The following is a 17,651-nucleotide window of genomic DNA, read 5'->3' as shown; positions in this document are numbered from 1 at the left end:
GAGGAAGAGGAGGAAGAAGAACCGCCAGCCAAAGTTGCTGTGATGTTCTGTGTAAGGACCCACACGCAGACCAGGGAAATCCAAAAAACGTTGTCTTTATTCAGTCCGAGGTTCGAAGCCAGGTAATCAGAGAGAGGACGGTGCCGAATCGAGTTTCCAAAAGAATAGTGAAAAAACAGGCAAAAAATCAAAAACCAGGAGATCAGAGTGGCGAAGGTACAAAGGGACAGGCAAAAGAGAAGTCAAGGCAAAGCGAAGGTCAAACCAGAAGCAAACAAAACCAAAAGGGGCAGGCAAACTCGAAGTCGTACAAAGGGGTGTCGCAGGAATCTCGATAGACAAAGGCTTACTAACAATCGGCACAATGAATTCGATCAACGTTCTGACGCTGAACTGGTGGAAAAGACTGACATTTATACACTGGGGAAGGTAACAATCAAGGAGGGGTTAAGTGAGTGAGGGAGGAGTAACAAACAACATCCAGGTGAAGAACATTAGGATAACTAATGAAATGACAGGGGACTGACAAAACGCGGACTGGAATCACATAGACAACAATGATAATAGACGGCCTGGGTTAAGCAGGTAAAACGCGTGCAGAGAGAGAGAGGTGCAGTCAGAGCAAAAGACAGGTGCAGGCAATTGCAGAACTCAGCGTTAGAGCAGGCTAGAAAGAAAAGGGGCGGAGCTACAGCGCAGCATGGAAAAGGAGAGACTGGTTAATGTATTAGTATAGTGATCTAAACTATCAAAAACCCAAAACTAGTGTGTGTTAGTCCATTAGTAATATTCACATGTTAGTATATTAGTGAGGTTAGTACTTTACAATCTATAAATTAGTAGGGATTAGTAGAAATGAGTAAAACTAGAAATAAGCAGGAAGTAAGTAAAGCGAGACTGGAAAGAAGGGGGGAAACCACGAAAACCCGGAACCACCCGAATAGTGAAATCACACAAGTACAGGGGAGTGAAGCAGCTCAGGGAACACAGACACAGAGACAGTACTGGGGAGACAAGTGACCGGGAATACAGACTACAACAGTTGCAAGGTTGTTGCGTTCCTCTGTCCTTCAGACAGCAATAAGGGCGATTGAAAAATGGCGGTGAAACGGTCTAAGTCCAGTGCAGCCAGGCATGCTTCTCCCCTCTACATCCTGCGGATAAAAGGATTTACTAACCTGTCCCATATACAGAGAGTCCAGAGAGAAAGCTCTGTTGTCCCTTTAAGGGAGCCCTACATCAGTCTGAAGCAAAGCACAAAGCAGGTCCTATAAAACATAAGAAGTTTCTCGGGCTTTCTGCTATTCAAAAAGACAAGGAACGGAAACGAGCGATATCAACCGCAACAGCACCTCTTAGAGCTTTACGAGTTCTCCTCTCAGTTCCTCGCCGGTTCGGTTTAGCCGGGCCGGCGTGTTTACGGCTCTGATTATTACTTACCAATACCGTGAATCACCACTCAGACACAACTCAGGCCAGCTTTAAATGTCAGAGTCTGAACTTCAGTATTTCCGAGCAGAGGGGGGAGACTAAGCTGAGCGAGAGAGCGAGCGGGGGGGAAAAAAAAATTTAATTGTGCCGTATGAATATTTTATATGTCTGAGACTGAATAGTTTCAGATATTGGAGAAAAGTTTCTGGAAGCCTATTCTGGTCATCCGAAAGCAGAAATGCTAAAATATCACTTTTTGGGTGCTTTAAAAAAAAAAAAAAAAGATTCACAAGGGGCAAGAGCCAAGCAGGATTAAACGGGTGTTAATGGCTGCAGTTTTACGTCTGAATGAAAAAAAGAAAAGAAGGGAATAAAATAAATAAAACAGCCCCTGTGTTCTCCACATAGCCTGAGAGGCAGGCAGGCAGGAGAGTGGCACTGCCGAATGGCCATTACGGCTCCATTTGGCCACCGGCAGGCGGCCATTACGGCTCCATTTGGCCTCCATTGACGTGTCGCACTTTAAATCCCATTAGAGGCCGAGAAGGCGTCTGGCACTGAGGGGACGGCCACCGGGCGCTCGTTTCTGCTCGTCTTTCCTGATGTGACGAGGACTCTGGGACTCGGGGACCGAGCTGGGTAAACACAGTTCTAAAAGGGCCCAAGCAAAAATAAGACCTGGAGGGACAGGTAGGGGGATCAGGTGGTGGAGCGGGGGGTTTGTGGGGTGGGGGGGGAATAGGGTTTGTGATTTTCACATCCACTTAAAGCAGGGAAGTATAAAATTCAGGATTTCACGCCAAAGTCCACTTTTAATTCTTTAATTAAAAGTAAATTGTTTACCGCGCACAATGTCACACTGCAGCAACGTTCAGTGAGCTCACAAATGACAGCCAAAGATCTCAAGGGTCCCTAAATGCTTTACTGCGGTCTGATCCATGAGCGAATCATCACCAATGCAAACAGGTAATTAGCTAATTGGGCACGGTGTGTATTCACACAGCACGGACAGGGACCCAAAATTCCACAAGCCTTTATGCGTTTCCGAATTCGATGCCAAATTCTGCTCTTAATACTTCAAGTTGCCAACGGTTTACTGTATGTACTCTCACATTTCGCCTAAGCCACATATATTAATGAGCTTTTGAAAAACTTTGGCAGTAACCATGGACACCTTTTTTTAAAAGCGTGTCCATGGTTACTGTCAGTGCAGGTAATTCTGTGATGTCACCATATGGAATGATAGCTGGATCTGTGAAAGGTGACACAGCTGTCACAATCGTTTGAACCCCGCCTCCACCCCCCCACCCCCACCTCATCGGTGCATACTCTAGTCGAGGTGATTTCAGTGAAATCACATCCACTTCCAAACTTTTTTTAAAAAGAAAATTATAAAATTCAAACACGTGCAACTGTACTTTAAAAAAAAACTGAGTTCCACAAACAAGCAATTAAAATGTAATCATTTTGGAGACACTTTCAGTCAAAGCCACTCTCGAAGAAGTGCATTTTACATTTCACAAAAGTGCGAACCACTCTGTTTCTGCTGCAAATGTACTGCATGCATTTTAAGATGATATGGATCTAAATTACGTCAGTCACTAAGTTGAAACCGCTCTCTGTTTCATCCACCTAAGATCAGAAATGCTGGGGGGGGGGGGGGGGGGGGACAACCTATTTTTTTAAAAACCAACCAAATACATTTCTCTGCAACTGCGCTCTTATGCGATGCGACTGAATTTTGATGCGATACGACTGAATTTTTATGAGACTGACTGTATTTGCTATTCGGCTCTAAGTGCTCCGCACCTCAGGACCCCTTCAGTGTGAAGAGGCTACAGAGCATTAAAATTGATGGACTGACTGCATAAATAAACACGTAGGTATGCATTTTTACATGCGGCCACATTCTAAGATGTGACAGTGCATGCAGCGGAATAACTCTGATGGTCGATGTGTACGGGGGGGGTTTGGTGGGGGGTTGGTGGGGGTTGGGGGTTTGGACAGTCCCAGCGGTGGTGTATTTGCATGCCGTCACGGCTGAGCTACAGGAGAGGAGCCTCGCTCTTGTGCACCGGGGGAACAGGAGTACCGTGCTGGAGGAACTAAACACGAGAGAGAGAAGCGCCACTGGAATATTCAGAGCTGCACCCCTGAAATTTGGGGGGGGGGGGGGGTATGTTGTGCCACTACCCATCCCATCCCCGGCTCTCTGGCGCCCCCTCTGGATGGGAGGTTCTGAGCGCTATGGTTACGGTGTGTGTAGCGGAAGATGTGGGATTTCCTATGCAGGCTAATGAGGGGAGCCGGCTTCGACGCAGCCGGGGTTGGAGACCGAGGTCCCACAGACCCGGGATCAGAGGATTATGGGTAAAGCGGGAAGACGCAGGGACGACCCCCCCCCCCCCCCCGCCGTCTGGTACGGCGAAGAGCGAGCCGGGGCCACGCATGGCTGACCTTTCCTGTGAACGCGAACAAACGGCTCAGTGTGTAAGCCCAGCTTCTCCCACAACAGCTGCCTGAGACGGGGATGCATTACTGAACCAGATGGAGTGTGCGTGTGTGTGCGTGTGTGTGTGCATGTGTCTGAGTGTGTGTCTGCATGTGTTAGGATGCATGTGTTTCACATGTGTGTATATGTGTGTATGTGTGCGTGCATGAGTGTGTGCATGTGTACATCTGCATGTGTGTGTGTATGCGTGTGAATGTGTTTGCATGCATATGTCTTCACATGTGTGCGTATGTGCATATTTGTGTGTGAGTGTGGTTGTGTGTGTGTATGTGTGTGTGTGAGTGTGTGTGTGTGTGTGTGTGTGTGTGTGTGTGTGTGTGTGTGTGTGTATGCACATGCACACAGCTGTATGTTAAAGGCCGCAGGTGTATTCGCACCGAAGCCCAGCGCCTCTTTCAAACCTCCCCGGTTCGCTGCCGAGGGTCTTCCCATTGAAACGCTGCAGGAGCAAGGCCACGTGCGATTCCACTCGCGCTGCCATTGTGCGGGAACATCAGCGGAGCGCAGACAAAGAGGTGGGAAAGCAATTCAGCATCCCGACGAAGGGTCTGAGAATGAGGCGGATCTAAGCGTCGCCAATTAGCACGGAACGGAAGCGGTCCGACCTTGAGAAGCGATTCTACGGGAGCGGAGCACAAGGACCGATTATCGACGGGCGATCTTCGTGCTGCAAGAAGTTAGAATAACAACCGGGAGCAACGACAAGAAAAGGCAACGTAGGCCAAGCGCGACCTTGACTGTGGATACGCGTTCAGTGTCACTGCGACGCGGGAAACGCTTTCTCGACATAACCGCCCCCCCCCCCCACCGCCCCCGACTGCGTGTTGCCACCTGGCCGGCGAGTCGCTCAGCGGCTTGCTGTAACCGCGCGCGGAATCGTTTCCGCGATTAGCGCTTTTCGTAAAAAAAACCCGTTCCAGGTGTAGCCGTAGGTGTGGGCGTTCCCAATCAGCGCTTCATTCAGGTTTACATAAAAGCGCCCCGCGCTCGCGTCCACGGCAACGCTTCGGAGCGACGCGGCGGCGGCGGCGCGCGCTAAACCGATTAAAATGTTCTCAAACACTCCGACTATAATGGCTCCCGCTAACTTTTTTTTTTTTTTCCACTCGAGTTCGCCGCAACGGCTGCTACCCACTCGATTCATCCGCCCCCCCCCCCCCCCCCCCCTTCCCCCGCCCCCCCCCCTTCCCCCGCACCCTACCCCCCCCTTCCCTCCCCCACCCCCCCCCCCCTTCCCCCGCACCCTACCCCCCCCTTCCCTCCCCCACCCCACCCCTCCCGAACGAGGCGGATAAAACGGAAGCGAACGGTAATGAATATCGCCTCGGACGGCCAGGCCTCCATTTCCATACCCTCCAAATGGTAATAATTCATAAGCTGGCAGCGCATTAAAGGAAAGGTTCCTCAGTTAAACGGAAGACATATGGCCGACACCGTTTTTTTCCCCCCTTCTTCTTCTCAGACAAACCCAGCAGTGTTCCCAACCCCCCTTACCCCCCTCAACCCCCATTTCCCATCCCCCATCCCCCCATACCCCCCACCCCCCCGCTCCTCTTGACCGCGGCAGGCCGACCCGCCTAATTGCCGTAATGTATGATGGAATCTTCCGGATTGGGGGGCGCGCGCGTGCCATCCGTCAGGGCCCTGGTGGGGGGCCGCTGCTCTGCTGGGGCGGGGAGCGGGGGGGGCGGGCGGTGGGCCCTGCGGACGGCCCGGCAGTTGAGGGCCGAGGGAGCCTGTGGAAGAGAGAGGGCCGGCGGAGGTTGAGGGCGAGAGAGAGAGAGAGAGGGGGCTGGAGGAGAGAGAGAGGGGGCCAGCGGAGGCTGTGGGAGAGAGAGGGAGAGAGAGGGCCGGAGGAGGCTGAGGGAGAGAGAGAGAGAGAGGGGGCTGGAGGAGAGAGAGAGGGCCGGAGGAGAGAGAGAGAGAGAGAGAGGGCCGGAGGAGGCTGAGGGAGAGAGAGAGAGAGAGAGAGAGAGGGCCAGAGGAGAGAGAGAGGGCCGGAGGAGAGAGAGGGGGCCAGCGGAGAGAGAGAGAGAGAGAGAGGGCTGGAGGAGAGAGAGAGGGGGCCGCAGCGGAGGCCGAATCCGCCGTTATTAATGATTGGATAAGCGCGGGCTGCTGGGAGACAGACGCCCTCCAGCACAGCCAGGGAACCGCCGCTGACTCATTAGAGCGCTTACATTCATCTCTCTCCCTCTTTCTCTCTCCCTCTCTCCCTCTCTCCCTCTCTCCACACCTCTCTCTCTCCCTCTCCCTCTCTCCACACCTCTCTCTCTCCCTCTCCCCACACCTCTCTCTCTCCCTCTCTCCACATCTCTCCCTCTCTCCCTCTCCCTCTCTCCATACCTCTCTCTCCCTCTCTCCACACCTCTCTCTCCCTCTCTCTCCACACCTCTCTCTCTCCCTCTCCCTCTCTCCATACCTCTCTCTCTCCCTCTCCCTCTCTCCATACCTCTCTCTCTCCCTCTCCCTCTCTCCATACCTCTCTCTCCCTCTCTCCACACCTCTCTCTCTCTCTCCATATCTCTCTCTCCATCGCTCTCTCCTTCCACTATTTCTATCTCTCTAGCTCTCTCTCTCCATCTCTCTCCCCCTCTGTCCCTCTCTTTCTCTCCATTAACTTTTTATATCTCTCCATCTCTCTCTCGGTCCTTGCACTGTTTCTATCTCTATCTCTGTCCTTACATTTTCTATCTCTCCACCTCTCTCTATCCATCACTCTCCTTGCACTATTTCCATCTCTCCATCTCTCTCTCCATCTCTCTTGCTCTCTCTCTCCTTGCACTGTTTCAATCTCTCCAACTGGCTCCACCTCATCTCTTTTTCATCCTCTTTCTTTTCTCGCTTTTCTCAATCTCTTCATCTCTCTATCTTTCTCCCATCCCCATCTATCTCTTTGTCTATCCTTACAGTTTACCTTTCATCTCTCTTTCCTCTCCATCACCTCTCTCCCACTCTAGCTGACTTAACTTTTTTGCCTTGACATCTCCATCTCTCCCCATCTCTCTCTTCTTCTTCGTTCTCCCACTTTGTCATCTCTCTTCTCTAAATCCCTCTCCCACACTGGGCCCCTTTCACAAAACTTTTCGTTAATTATTCTTACTTTTGTTCTTAAAAATGTTCCTACAAAAAAAAAACAATATGGGATTAGGGCAGTGCAGTATAATGGGAAAGAAGCTGGTCTTGTAACCTAAAGCTCACAGGTTCAATACCAGGGTAGGACACTGTCATTGCACCCTTGAGCAAGGTGCTGTACTTAACCTGCATTGCTTCAGTATATGTCCAGCTGTATAAATGGATGCAATGTAATTGCTATGTAAACTGTAATGTGTAAGTCGCTCTGGATAAGAGCGTCTGCTAAATGCCTGTAATGCAATGTGATGTTACACACGAGCAGACCTTTTGTTTTTGTGCATATCCTCAGCGTATCCAGCAGTGCTGTATACATACAGCAGCAGTCTACATAGCTGTGCATGAAATGAAGCTAGAATAATTGGTTGGAACAAAAACCAGGAAACAGACTTCCCTTCCTGGAATGGAGTCAAGCACCCATTACTTAAGGAAATCAGGCTGACTTTACCTTTCAATAGAACCCCCCCCAACCCCCCCCCCCCCCCCCCCCGCCGAGTCGCTGCCTGGCTGAAAATACTAGCACACACCATTTCCTCATTTTACATTTAAATAACAACAAAAATAAAACAAGAAATGGAGACGGTAAAAAAAAAAATCCGGAGAGAAAGTATTTTGGGCACTACTGGGACACATTAAGATTCATACGCGTCTGAACCATCGCTCCTGGCTCCCGAAATATTAATATCAACTCCGTATTAACGGCGGGTCCGAGTTCAGGCTTTTATAAAATGGGCCATCTGAGACAGGAAAGCTGAAGGCAATAACTAGATATTGGAGATAAAAAAACAGGAGGGCGAGCTGAGTCTGGCACCAGCATCACCTGCAAACAGCTTTCACTACCTGTGGGTTTGAGAGGAAGCTGAGGACACCTGGCCGACGCCCAGCCCACCTGTGGGGAGTCCTGGCGGCGTCCAAGAGTGGTGGACACCTGGTCAGAGTCAGTTAAAGGGCCAGGCATCTCATTTATTTAAAAAAAATGTTTGGTTTGGTTCGAATCGATTCGATTGAATTCAGTTCAGCTCAAGTCAAATCAGTTCAGTTCAGTTTAGTTCAGTTCAGTTCAGTTCAGTTCCGTTCAGCTCAATTTTGCTCTTAACAGTGACACTGCCACAGAGATGCTTTATTGCAGAATCAGAATTGTTTCAAATGAACAATTATCTTGGTCTACCCTCATATGATGAGTACTGTCTCTCTCTCATACATACAGACACACAGACACACACATACACACACACACATGCGTGCACACACACACACGCCTAACCACTCAATGCACACACACACACACACACACCCCCCCCCCCCCACACACGCTCCAGCTGCTTACGGTCCGTAACGTGGCAGCATTTCGTTTGTTATATATTTTAATGATATGCAAAATCAGGGTAAAAGAGTCTTTTGACGGTGAATGCCAAAACCCTCACCGCTCGCGTTTCCACGCACGGTTAAACAGCTGTGCTCGTGCGTCCGTCAGGAGGATAAACTCCCGCGCGGGCGGGCGGACGGACGGACGGACGGACGGACGGACAGACGCACACCCTGCCACAGCGTGACCGACCGTCACTCCTCAGAGTCCCCAAAATTCAAAGAGCGGCTCCAAAAAAAATACAATTTCCATTTCCATTCTAACTTTGACCTTTTTTCATTTTCTTATTTTCCTCCGACGAAAATGAGCCACCACACAGATGCACAAATGCACACAGTACAGGCGTATCAGGGGGATTCAGAGACATCAGGGATTCTTCTAGAGAAGTTTAACATGAGGACACACGCAAGAGAAACGCTATCCTACCTTCAGTTAAAATGACTAAACCTGAAAATAAAATGCAAGTAATTCATTTTTTTCATTTTTGATAAAAAGAATCATGAATAGACTACAGGTGCACCCTTGTTTTCTCCTTTAGGAAAACCCCTGTATCTAATTTTTTCCCGTCAAAAGTTGCATGATGTTTCTGCACAGACACATAATAGTGACATACTGATATATAAGCTCATTTCCTGGTCTTTCCCCATATTAGCACCTCAGAGATATGTCTGCCAAAGCTCCTGTCTTCACTCTTTCTATTTTATTGTCTTTTACTGTTTTCTCCCCATTTACCCTGTTGCTGGAGGACTCCCATCGCTGGTCAGTCCAAAAACAAACAGAACTGAATGGTCCCTCTGAAACTTGGTGGGGAGGTTGGTTAAGCCGCCGGACCCTGCCGCTGCCAGATAAGCCACGTTCATCTTTCGTGTACCCCGTTAAAAAGGCGACGGCGCTGGCGGGTATCGCTACCCAGGTACACGGGAACGGCGTCGTTTTCATAATGTAAGCGGTAAGTGCGCGGATGCTATCGTAGACGGATGCTCCGGGGCCACGGACCGACACTTAAGCCTGCCTCCGAGCCCCTCAGTGACGCTCGTCCGGGCCTAGAGCCATCAATCTCGCCCGAGACGGAGACGGCGGCGGCGGCGGCGTTTCAATTAAAGCCCGTCTATACCGCCAAAACCCCCGGCTGGGCGGCGTAGCCGCAGCGCAAAACGGCGGCACGTAGCCGCTACGATAATGGAGCCTCCGCTTACAAATCTCCGCCAGGGCCCGGTTCAGACAGCGGCGAGCCGGTGATTTATATGCCATTATGCTAAAGTACTGCAACCCGGAGGTTTTATTGAGAAGTAAATTCACTTCCACAACAAAAAAAAAAAAAAAAAAAAATACATATATACATAAATACTCGCTTTCCGTTACTTTGAATGAGAAAATTCAGGAAGATTAATAAATTCTGGGGTCTAAATTCCCACACCAATTTCACGCGGTAATTTTATATCTTTTTAGGCGGTACTCTGATTGCTTTCATACAGGTTTTTATTGGCTCTCGGTCAAACGGCTCTCAGGTACAATCCCGAAACCTCTCCCTGCTTCTGTTTGCTATGGGATGAATCATAAATAACAATGAAAATGTATGCGCATTATTAATAGTTCCCATGCATGAGTTGGAGAGGGTCTGGGGCAGGGATCAACTCAAAAGTTTCAAAGTACTGCAGTAATTTAAACACCGAAGAAAAGCAAAGAATATAGAAAAACTACTCAAGCAGACCCAACTGACTGTGATAAGAAAGAAACAAAAAATTCAACAAAAATAATGGCAAACTGACACGTGTAGCCACTAAATAAATAACAATATCATATATTAAGTCTTCTGGACCATATCCTGTCTTATCATACCATATCCATATTGTGTATATCGTATCACTGTCACACACTGTCAGTTGTTGCATCAGTTTTGACATCTTTACACATGTTTATGTACCATAAATGCCTCGTATCTCAAACCCATGTGACTAAACCCTGATGCTGTATTATTTTGTTGTTTCAGAGAAGGTTTTCTCAGGAGACTGATCATATTGTATCGTATCATATCATATCATGGCTTCTCTTTACCGTACATATGGCAACAATCAGGTAAAAAGATAACATTTCCAGATATTCGTCCATTTTAAAACTCTGTCAAGGCATGTAAAGCACACAAACCACAGCAGCTGTAAATTTGGGGATAATCAGTGTTTGTTTTTTTTAAAAAACCTGGCACTTTCCGACCTGTTTCAGAAGTTGTTCTGAAAACTGCAAAATGGCCTGGCTGGACATGCTAATCGATTGGGCGCGCTATGAAAGCCACAGCATAAACGCGCAGGAGAGAACAGAAACACAGAGGACCTACCACTCTGTTTATAAAGTATGTTTATTTCCCCCTGAAAATGAGAATGGGGAAATGATGAAAGTGTGTGGGGGGGGGGGGGGGAGGGGGGGGAGAAAAACGCTGAAGAAATCGGAGAGGGAAATGAACAGTTTGAAGAGTTCAGGCGAGCTTACCACTGTAACCGTTATTGGAAAGATAAGGAGTGGCTTTGTACTGTGGCCAAAAGCACAGCCAGACATTTAATAGAGGGAAGGGTTGGTCTGGTCGGGGGGGGGGGGGGGGGGGGGGTTGGGTTTAAAAACAGAAGAGGTGCGCTGATGAATCGGGTCGACGGAACGACGCGGCAGCCTTCCAGGAACGCCAGAGAAGGAGGGGGCTGGCGCGGTCGGGACGGGCGAGAACGCGCAGGCGGGCGGGCGGACGGATGTAAAATCAGGTTACGGCGGGTAATGGATTCACGATGACGGCGGCGTCGTCTTCGCTGGCTTTTATTTATTTATTCTCGTATTCATTTTAAAAGCTTTCCGTCATTTTGCGGAAGCGCTGTCCGCATGAATCATTGATTCGGTTTGTAAAGAGCGCTGTGTGGAGTGGGCACGGCGATGAAGGGCGCACCTGACGCCAGGCACTAATGGAGGGGAGGAACAGACATCTCAGGCCCTAAAGTTTCAGATCATTTCATAAAAAATCAGCCGGAAATCACTTACTGTTGAATTAACTTACTGTGTGTGTGAGTGTGTGTGTGTGTGTGCCTGTGTACGTATATGGGTATGTGTGTGCGTGTATGTGAGTGCATGCGTATATGTCTGTGTGTACATATGTGAGAGCAGGTGTGTATGTGCATGATAGTGTGTGTGTGCACGTGTGTGTGTGTACGTGTGTGGGTGTGTTTGTGCGTGTTTATGTATGAGTGTGTGTGTGTGTGTGAGAGAGTGTGTGTGTGTCCGTCCGTGCGTGTGTGTGTGTGGAAACAGCTGACACCTCCTCAGACTGAGACGGTACTCTGGGGTGTGTTTGACAGCTCAGGCCCGAGCATCAGTCAGGCCCCCCGGCCGATAATGATGAATCCGCCCTGCTCTGCATGTCCGCCAACACCGCTGACTCATCCAGGGTGAGGGATGACTCCGCTAATAAGCCTGCTCGCGACCTGGGTCTGTGTAATTGGCCCTACCCTCCCCCCCCCCCCCCCCCCCCCCACCTTCCCTCCCTCCCTCAATCTTCCTGGCCTTAATTCGGCCCTGTCGCCATTCAGCAAAAAGACCAAATGTTTTACGACCCTCCTGTCGTCAACCCATCCCTCTTTCCAAGCCGTGTTCGGGCACTTCGGGCCCTCTGTCACTTTTTGGCCCGGGTGAAGGTCAAAGACGTGGAAGGGCGTTCGTAGCTGAGTGTGACACCTGACGGAACGTGACCAGATCTGAAATTTGACCGCAACCCAGCTCAAGAGACTGTGAAACCAATCACATGCTCTCCTCATTTCTGTGGGCTGTTCAAGTTGCCAGGTTGCAGACTGATGGAAAAAATAATAATAATAATAAAGGATTTCTGGTTCTAAATTTATCTGTGACATCACAGTGTTTTGTGACATCACGGAGTCTTGACGATGACCAATTAGGAAGTGTTTTCACATGCTGTGGGCTGGCAGCCTTCCGCGCTCTGGACATGCTTCACGTCAAGAGGAGACGGGAGAAATAATGAATTCATCACGCGTTCTCCTACCGTGAGCCCATACAGAAGTCTAAGGGGTGGGGCGGGGGGGGAAGCTGCACATTCGGCTGCAGACCAGAGTGAGTCTCAACCCCCTCCATCCCCTCCTCCTTCACAGACCACTGGACAAACAAGCTGACTGACAGCGACCTCTTCTCCAGAGGGATGTGAGAAGTCAGTCAAAGTCGATACGCCGCGCCCGTGGTTCTGTGAGGTCATCCGTGTCACAGTTACACGGTGACCACCAGGGCACTGGCCGGTCCAGATCGTATTTTTGGACCAATTAAACAATGGCGGAGCAGACATCAATAGCTAGTACGTGCAGAGAAACGAATTATGTGCGAATGCAAAAATTAGGTACCCAATATTACCTCTGAATTCCTTAATTTGTTGGTCAGAGAAACAAAATCCTTCCATCGATCGTCAACACTGATTCAGAAGGGGGCGCGTGAGCTGCAGCTAACGCAAGGAATGTCAGGAGCTGATTTTCTTTCCCAAGAGGAATTCTTGGTTTTCAGAACATTCTGGAACGTTAGAGTAAATGCTCCCCAATACATATGCTTGTATGATTTTCCTGATGGCACTTTTTATGTAAATTTTTAAATTGAAGTTAAACAAGACAGGAACATGCTATTCATATGCAGTCGCCATGACGATTCTTGCAGGGCCCCGCCCATTTTCCCTTCATTACTGTGCTCTCAAGAAATACTGTCAGCACACAGCTTGTGAGGAAGCACAATACAAATTATGCAAAGAGACAGTCTAGCAAGGACACGCCTCGGTACAGTGCTACCGAGCAGGAAATGACATCACCAGGTTGGAGCATAATGTGATTACCCTAACTGAATCACTAAGCTTTCCAGACCTCATATTTTCGGCTGAGCGGCAGGACACCCTTGTCACCCCGCCCCTCCTCCCACGTACCACCCACCTCTGCGCTAAATTTGGCAGATGCCCTTTTTCACGACGTCCCGTCCCCGGAAAAAAAAAAAAAAACGTATCTACATTCAGCTCCATCTCTCCCCCAACCCCACCGTTACCGTTTCCCACAATGCACCGGGAATCTATTTGTGTTATTCCCTAGGGCTGCCATTAGCATACCTGACTTCCAGGGGCCTGAATGAGACAGTTGGCCCGGGGCCGGTCTCTGTGACTGCACTCTCTCAATGGATTTTACTGTATGCCCCCCCACCCCCCAACTCCACTGGGGGAGGTGCTCCCTAATGGAAATGCAATATATATTGCAATATATATTGTGCAAAAAAATATATTGATAGACAGGGGTGTAGCATAAAATTCTGGGCCCTGTGCATATGCAGTCTCTCTGGCCCCTCTTAAAGTTGGAAACCAAAGCAAACTTTTTAGTCCAGGCCTTTTTAAAAACAAAAAAACAGAAAAGATCTTTATAAGCAAACACGTTATTTTACATTTGTATCAGGCTTTAACCAATAGGCAGTTGAGTTTACCGTAGTACCGTTAACCAGGTAGCACCGTGAGTCACCATGGAGACCGAACTGGCTCGCCACTCTGGTCTTTGCTTTCACTGTATTGCATGGCAAGCCGTTCCACACACTGACAGCTCACTGTGTAAAAGAGCTTCCTGATAACACTGAGATGGACGCCATTAGCTAATGTCCGCTCATAACGTCTGTTTGCTGCTAGCAGATCTCCTCGGTAAGAGGAGAGGAAAAAGCCACCCAGAAGAGTGGTATTCTTGGTCCAGTACGCTGCAAGTATGCAAATCGGGGCATTTCAGACATGTGGTACATGTATGTCCGCCCCTTTCCTTAAAAAGCATTAGGCTAATATATTGAGTCAACAAGTCTTGTTTTGGGAAATGGTTCAGAAAGTTCTCCCACTTTGGAATGGCCGTATGAGTGAATGCTTGAATAAATAAAGGTGTACAAAGGCCATCAAACTGTGAAGTCATTCCCTGCACCCTGCGGTTACTGAAATGAGGCCTGCTACATAGTGCCAGGGAGTCGCGGCTGCCGTCAGCTCCCAGCTCACTCCCAGAAAAACTACAGCTCCCATAACCCCCCTGGGGCAGGGCAAGGCTAAAGTAAAACCGCATGTTGCGGTTACAGTTGGTCAGCTGATAGTTCTGTGCATTCCATGGCAATAATGCAATGTTAACCATGCAGTTTGATAAAAACAAATATGAAGATTCAGCTGATATTTCAACAGATGCAAAGAATAAACAAATCTCTGTAGAGATATGAGAATGTAAATAAATTAATCACCATTTAAAAAATGAATACTAACCATAGAGGCGATATTAATAATACCCCTTTTGCTTATATTACCTGGCGGGGGGTGGATAGAATTTATACACTGTAAAATAAAACTCCACGGGCATTCTCTATTGAGCGCATAATTACATAATTATAGCAGAGATTATGAATGTAACTGTGGCACACCGTGGTACGAGCGTTTCCTGTGGGTCACAGCTGTAAGGGAGTGTGAAAGCAGAACGTGGAGAGGTAGCACTGTGAGGGACAAGGCTCAGCATTTGGCTCTCATCTAGAATAACAGACTGGATTCTGGGTGGTAGGAGAAGAAGCCAGTCCCAGAGAACACAGACACGTACTTCTTATTCATTCAAGTGTGCGCGCGTGTGTGTGTGCGAGTGAGTACATATACAAGCACATGTGCAGGAGTTTTTTGGCCGTGGTGCTCGGTGGGCAAGGTAATGCATAATTCAGGAAGGGGGCTCTTTACAGGGAATTCTGGGATTGACAACAGAGCAGAAGCTGGCAGGAAACAGCCTGAAAGAGCCACCTGAAAGCAAACACAGCAACAAAACAGCAAATCCCCCTCCTCTCCCGAATCCCCCCCCCCTCCCCCTCGCAAATCCCCCTCCTCTCTCTCTCCTCTTGCGAATCTCCCCCTCTCCCCCCCTTGCAATCCATCCCCCCCCCGCCCCCTCGCAAATCCCCCCCCCCTCTCTCTCCCCCCCTCACGAATCCCCCTCCTCTCTCCCCCCCCTCTCTCTCTCAGGTTGAGCTGGGACTGGGTGTACCCCCAACCGCGGAATCCTTTGTATCTCCAGCAGAGCCTGTTCCCCTGGTTCTGCGGATGGAAGTGGCATGGGGGTGTGTGTGTGTGTGTGTGTGTGTGTGGGTGTGTGTGGGTGGGTGGGGTGTGGTGGGTCAGGTTGGGGGGCGTGGGGAGTGTTGGTTTCTGACCCGAGCTTCAAGCCAGAGCTTCCCCTCCATGCCCCCCCCCCTGCTGGAATGCAGGGGCTCGTAAAGACTCAGCCCAGCACGCGACAGGCGAAGCAACAGATGCAGAATGACATCATCACCATAAGAATGTTCGATGAGGAGAATGCGGTACCCGGTCCACCCATCCAGGCCCGTTGTCCTGCCCACTGTCCGCACTGGCGCCTGCCAACCTCTCCGAGAACAATGACCCAGTTAACGACCGGGGATGCTTTTCAGCAAACGCCCCTTACCACAGACTGGCCAAACATATGCTCAAACCCACAATTTATGACCATATGCAGACAACTGCATTTATACTCTGACTAGAGCAGTAGAAGTAAGTAGCGCTGAGCAGAATTTGACACAATGTGCAAGTTCACCCTTTCACAATGAGCCAACTCAACCTTTCCACAATATGCTAGTGATCTCATGCATACTTCTGTATCTGCTGGACTGTGGAATAACTAGCTCTGTGTCAGGCATAGTCTCAATAACACCTCAAGAGTCTGTGCTGCCATTACACTGTCTAGCAAACTATTCCAAACATTAGCATCCCTCTGCAAAAACAATACAAATAAAGTGAAATACTTCCTGTTATCAATCAGAAACGTAGCTTTGGCTAATATGCACCTTCCCTGTAGGTCTGCAGACAGACCTCAGCCTGAGGTATCCTAGTTGCAACATTTAGTCTAAAGAAAACAATCTCAGAGACAGTATTCCAGCAGGAGGTACCGCTCGGAGAAGACGAGGACGAGGAGAGCACAGGGACCGACGGGGGTGGGGGCGGGGGGGCTTACCTTTCTTGTCTCCGAAAAACAGCGTCTGCTGTGCCGGGTTCGACCACTGGAGGGAGGTGTTGTCATTGTGTTCCACGCGGCAGGTCATGTTGGCCGTGCCTCCCTGCGTCACGGTCACATTGTGAGTGATGGGGAACTGGGACTGGGCACCTGTGATGGGGGGGGGGGGGGGTCGGGAGAGGAGAGAGAGAGGGTCAAATTAAAGAGCTGGGAATCTTTCCTATCTTTCCCCCCGGGGGAAAGTGTGTCCATTGCAAGACCCGATTTCCTTTTCTCTGGCGAGTTTGAAACATCTCGCTGTTACTAAAAAAACAGGGGGGGGGGGGGGATGGGGGGGGCGGGGGGGGAGGGGGTGAGAGGCGAAGCTGACTGCTCCTTGCCGGAGATAAAACCGTACAGCCTGCTCGGCTAAGCCCCCCCGAAAACGCGATTGGGGAAAAGGCCGGCGAGGTTTAGAGTCGCTCGGAGGGTACGGTCGTGCGGCCCGTTCCAAAACCGCCGGCGGTTCTCTGCAGCGAGCCGAAAAAAGCGTACGGCGCCAACGCGGAGGATTCTAAGGCGCCTTTCACGCCCGCATGCCGCGGCGGAGACAGAGGTCGGCCATTTTACCACACGGGGGAGGGAGCGGACCTCGTGCGCCTACTGTACGCGGAGCGAACGGGTGCCCGCGTGCGGGACTCCCGTCGCACGGCGAGTGTCCGCGCGGTGAGCTCGTTCCCGACTGGACGCAGCCGTACGGCGAAGGCCGCGTCTGAACGCCGCGCACGTCCCGGACTCCCGCGTTCCGCCAACATAACCGCCGCGTAGCCGGAGCTACCGCACCGCCCCGGAACACAGAGAGGAGGATTATGGGAAGGAATACGAATGAGGCTCCGGCTCAATTACGCTGGGGACCGGTCTCCTCGACGACTCCGCCGCCCCCCCCCTCCCCACGCCACCTCTCCACCGGCATCGCGGCCCAATTAGAGCTGCTTATGTTCCAGGGCTAAAACCAGCGCCAGCCGGGTGGTAAATTGGCCCATCACCCCCGGACGCTCTGAGACCCGCGCCCCCTCCGACGATAGCCTCCCTCCCCCAAACACCCACCCCCACCCACACCCCCCCACCCCCGCCTCCCTTACCCGGGAAGCAGCCACTCGTGATGGGGAACACGGGTCACTGAAATAAGCCCTAATGCCTCTGTCCCCGG

General features: G+C 50.2%; 1 protein-coding gene across 4 annotated transcripts in view; it reads right to left on the bottom strand.

Moving 5' to 3' along the window:
• The window catches only part of LOC118235703 (cell adhesion molecule 2-like), a 338,507-nt gene that overhangs the window by 52,429 nt on the left and 268,427 nt on the right, over nucleotides 1–17,651 (bottom strand). For all 4 annotated transcript variants that reach the window (XM_035433338.1, XM_035433340.1, XM_035433339.1 and 1 more), the window contains one exon: nucleotides 16,463–16,612. In XM_035433338.1, coding sequence (XP_035289229.1) covers nucleotides 16,463–16,612 — 150 coding nt within the window. The remainder of the gene's footprint in view (nucleotides 1–16,462; nucleotides 16,613–17,651) is intronic.

The sequence above is a fragment of the Anguilla anguilla genome, chromosome 9 (assembly GCF_013347855.1).
Source record: "Anguilla anguilla isolate fAngAng1 chromosome 9, fAngAng1.pri, whole genome shotgun sequence".
Lineage (NCBI taxonomy): Eukaryota > Metazoa > Chordata > Actinopteri > Anguilliformes > Anguillidae > Anguilla > Anguilla anguilla.
Note: the sequence above shows the minus strand (reverse complement) of the source record. Positions and strands in the feature narration are given on the sequence as shown.